This window comes from Acromyrmex echinatior, chromosome 5 (assembly GCF_024713525.1).
Source record: "Acromyrmex echinatior isolate Ae372 chromosome 5, ASM2471352v2, whole genome shotgun sequence".
NCBI lineage: Eukaryota > Metazoa > Arthropoda > Insecta > Hymenoptera > Formicidae > Acromyrmex > Acromyrmex echinatior.
In genome coordinates, this window is record NC_141856.1 from 3,682,147 (window position 1) to 3,686,444 (window position 4,298).

The following is a 4,298-nucleotide window of genomic DNA, read 5'->3' on the forward strand; positions in this document are numbered from 1 at the left end:
GAAATCAAAGAAATATTTTTTTTAATCGTATAACAAAGAAACATTTCTTTGAAGAAATTTTTCTCTGGATGCAACAAAAAAATTAAACTACAGAATGCGATGAGACGCTACTCATGTACAATGCAGACTACTCATATTCTTCTGAAAATATAAACGTTTTAAGTACTAAGGAAACGCTATCGTTTCTACACCCTCTTGTGGTAGATAGCTTGGCGCATTTTTTTTTTAAATCGTTTCCCCAGTAGGCCTAATCCATTCTCATTGTTTAATGCAACAATTGTTTGAAATGCCTTCCTCGTGCTTGTGAACAGAGTTCGGCTCCTCGAACTATTTGCCGCGTTGCACGGTACACCATGTCCGGCGTATTGATATTAAGGCCGCCATGATCTCATCGCGTACCTCATGTTCAAGGTCATCACGCCTATGGTCGATTAAATCTTTTATATGGTCCCAAACAAAGTAATCAAGCACATTTAAATCTGGCCTTGCCGGCCAAGTAATCGGACCACCACGACCCATCCACCTCTCCGGAAAACGCGCGTCTAACATTTCTCTTGTTTAACGGGAGAAATGTGCAGGAGTTCCATCATGCTGATAAATCAGCGTTTGGCGAATATTGAGAGGAACGTCCTCGAGAAGCACCGGTAAATCATTTTCTAAAAACTCTCTGTACTCTGAGATGTGGCGGCAAAAAATGAGGACTGACCTAAAAATTGTCAATTGTAAATACATTCGAAAAAAGTACCACAAAAACTATGGAAGAGAAGATATTTTTTTTATAATTTACAAGAATATTTACCATTCGGTCCTTTAACACTCCTGCTCATACGTTGATTGACCAACGATATTGAAAGGCGCCCTCGCGAATGGATTTTCGAATTGCCAGACCAAATGATTTCTTGAGTTGAACACACCATTTGGCCTCGTCCGTCCATAAAATATAATCGGGAAATGAGGCATTTCGCCGACATTGTGCAAGAAGCCCTGCGCATATTTTATTGATGTTTAATCTTTGCAAAAAAGCGTTGTGATTATCAAGTAAAAAGAATAATTAAATATCTTCACAAAAATGAACGCGTGGTACTTCATCTCGCTCCAGCAATTGCACGCGTTGGTAATGACAACCCGTCGCGATCTGCCAAGTCGCATCACGTCAAGAAACACACCGAGTCTTCTCAATGCGTCCTATGCAAGGGTAAGCACCACGTGATGGTGTGTGAAGAATTCAAGAAAAAATCCGCGGTCGACCGCAAGGCCGTCGCCGAAACTCACAAGCTGTGCTTCAACTGCCTCGGCTCTCATACATTCGCGAAGTGCCAGTCGACGAGGACGTGTTCCACGTGCAAGTCTCGTCACCACTCAATGTTACACGACGCGTACGTTTCACCGATATCTCACGAGGTCAGCTTACTGACGACAGTGCGCCGCGACAACGACCACAAGGCTATCTTGCTCGCAACTGCGCGAGTTTCCATCGCGGATCGTCACGGCAATCGGCATACCGCACGCGGGCTCATCGATCAAGGTTCGGAAATTTCTCTGATCTCCGAGGCTCTGGTCCAGCGCCTACGCTTGCCACGCTCTCGATCCGCAATCGAAGTCCTCGGCATCAGCGGCAAAAGCTCCGGGCCCAGCAGGGGAAAGGTGACGCTCAAGCTCGTTAACCACAGGGACCGACTTCAAAGTCGGAGCCTTTATTCTGCCACGTCTTTCGCTTTACCAAGGCTCTCACGCAAGGATCAGAATGGAGTGGCCACAGCTAAAGGAGTTCCAATTGGCTGATCCGGATTACGCAGCGAACGACTCGATTGAGCTACCTTTTGGAGCGGAGGTATGCTCAATCATTCTCCAGGATGGTCTCCGCAAGGGAGGCCCCCAAGCGCCTATCGCTCAAAAGACACTGCTCGGCTGGATCTTATCGGGAGGTTGCGACCAAGTAACCAACTCAGCACAGCGCCACTCGCTTCAGTGCACCGCAGATCATGAGCCAGCCGACCTTATGCACCGCTCAACCGTTACGACACGACTGCTACGTCGACGATGTCGTAACCGGAGCGCATGAAAAGGACGACGCTATCGCTCTCCAAGTAGAGCTCCGCAACCTCTGCATGGCGGGCGGGTTCTCTCTCCGAAAGTGGGCCGCCAACTGCCAAGAGCTTCTTCGCGACATTCCGTCTGAGTACAGTCTCACCAGAGACTCGCGATCGTGGGAATTAGAGAACCACTCAACGCTGGGGTTGCGTTGGTATCCAACCAGGGACGAATTCGCCTTCTCTGTTCCTCCTCGCACCGTCGTCGCGTTCACCAAGAGAAGTCTGCTGTCGGAGACCGCTCGACTCTTCGATCCGCTCGGATGGCTGGCTCCAGTAACCATTCAAGCTAAAATTCTTATACAGTCGGCCTGGCTGCAGCAGTTAGAGTGGAACACACCATTGCCGTCAACCATCGCTGGAAAGTGGAAGCGGCTCTGGGAAGAACTTCCACTGCTTGAGAAGCTCAGAGTCGGCCGCTGGCTCGGCACCGGCGACACGAGCTCTCAACTCGAATTGCACGGCTTCGCAGACGCGTCCGAAAGAGGTTACGCCGCTGTGAAGTATCTCCGCATCACCGCAAACAACCAAACAAAGACTCTATTGTTGACAGCCAAAAGCAAGGTCGCGCCGATCAAACCTGTTTCTCTTCCGCGACTCGAGCTCTGCGCCGCCGCCGTACTGTCAAGTGTACTCGTGCACACGCGCTCTGTGCTAAAACTAGTTGCAACGCCAGTGATCTTGTGGTCAGATTTCCAAGGTCACGCTCCACTGGATTCGAGGTCACGTCTCCCGCTGGATTCCACAAGGCCGAGCGGTGGTCAAGCGATGGCTGCATCAGTGCGTGACATGCACACGGTGGAGGGCTGCCACTCCGCAACCAAAGATGGGAAACCTTCCTCCAGGAAGAGTGACTCCCGCACGACCATTTCTTCACGTGGGCATCGACTACGCCGGGCCTATCTTCATCAGGACGAGCAAAGGGCGTGGGCACAGCGCTCACAAAGCGTTTATCGCAGTCTTTATTTGTTTTAGCTCCAAGGCCGTTCATCTTGAGGCTGTTTCAACTTACACCACCGACGCCTTCCTGGCTGCTCTCCGTCGATTCACATCTCGCCGAGGACTGTGCACGGACATCTATTCCGATTGCGGCACCAATTTCTCGGGCGCCGACCGGCAACTTCGAGAGATGCTCCGAGCCTCTTCGTCAGAAGGCCGAAAAATCGCACACGTTGCCACATCAGAGGGGATCCATTGGCACTTTAATCCTCCTTCGGCACCACATTTTGGTGGACTCTGGGAGGCAGCCGTGAAATCTGCCAAGTATCACCTGCGCCGAACCATCGGCGAAACCAGGCTCACCTTCGAGGAAATGAGCACCCTACTCGCACAAGTGGAGGCATGCCTGAACTCCCGGCCCATGCATGCTCTCTCAGACGACTCCGACGACCTCACGGCTCTGACACCCCAGGTCACCTGCTCATCGGGGCACCACTGCTGGCCATCCCTGAGCCTTCCTTGTCGAACAAGAAGGAAAATTTGCTTTCTAGGTGGCAACTTATCCAACGAATGTGAGACCACTTCTGGCAGAGATGGTCACGCGAGTACTTACACACTCTGGCTACCAGACCGAAATGGACCAAGGACGCTTTGCCACCACGCCTTGGATCGCTATGCATCAAGCCGAGCTCTCACCACCAAATAAATGGCCTCTGGCGCGGATCACGCAGCTACATCCTGGAGACGACGGCGTAGTGCGAGTGGTCACAGTCAAAACCGCCTCATCCGAATTAACTCGTCCTTTGGTCAAATTAGTTTTATTGCCAGAAGAGGCTGCCGCGTTTATCTCTCACGCTAATGCATCAAATGTAAAGGAGAGCTTGAATTGATCTCGTGTACTTTCGTAAATCATTGCTTCAATGTTATTTGTCATATAACTCTCGTTTACAGTTCAAGCTCTTCCACGGAATCATTGCATTGTATCGCTTGTCTTATGTATGCGTTTACTGTTTTTTTTTTATTGTAATCTCAATGCGCTCGAGGTAACTTCTATACATATATCGTCACGGAGATGACGAGGCGGGCGGGAATGTTTAAGATCGGTAATTCGAAAGAAAAGCAAGAATTCTTTCAGTCGATCGACAGTAATTGTCATTGAACGCACGCATAAAGTGAGCTCGTGATTTCATCTCGAGCATGATCTAAATCCTCGATAAAAAGCAGCGATTTGGCGTTCTTTGTTCTTTTTAAAAACAAGTCGTTACACGC

At 49.8% G+C, this 4,298-nt stretch overlaps 1 protein-coding gene and 1 pseudogene across 1 annotated transcript; one reads left to right on the forward strand and one right to left on the reverse strand.

Moving 5' to 3' along the window:
• Positions 1 to 265: 265 nt before the first annotated feature.
• On the reverse strand, positions 266 to 1,302 carry LOC147909699 (uncharacterized; annotated as a pseudogene).
• Positions 1,303 to 1,982: 680 nt separating this feature from the next.
• Positions 1,983 to 3,919, forward strand: LOC147909700 (uncharacterized). Its single transcript, XM_087406153.1, has 3 exons — positions 1,983 to 3,016; positions 3,066 to 3,501; positions 3,581 to 3,919. Exons 1-3 carry the CDS (start codon positions 1,983 to 1,985, stop codon positions 3,917 to 3,919), a joined length of 1,809 nt encoding a protein of 602 aa, XP_087262279.1.
• Positions 3,920 to 4,298: the final 379 nt, after the last annotated feature.

Bases quoted from the DNA above. Each gene is read 5' to 3' on its own strand.
- LOC147909700 (XM_087406153.1), top strand. From the start codon at position 1,983: ATGAGCCAGCCGACCTTATGCACCGCTCAACCGTTACGACACGACTGC. The intron at 3,017-3,065 runs GTGGGCACAGCG...TATTTGTTTTAG, and splicing joins CATCAGGACGAGCAAAGGGC to CTCCAAGGCCGTTCATCTTG. The intron at 3,502-3,580 runs GTCACCTGCTCA...TTTGCTTTCTAG, and splicing joins TCACGGCTCTGACACCCCAG to GTGGCAACTTATCCAACGAA.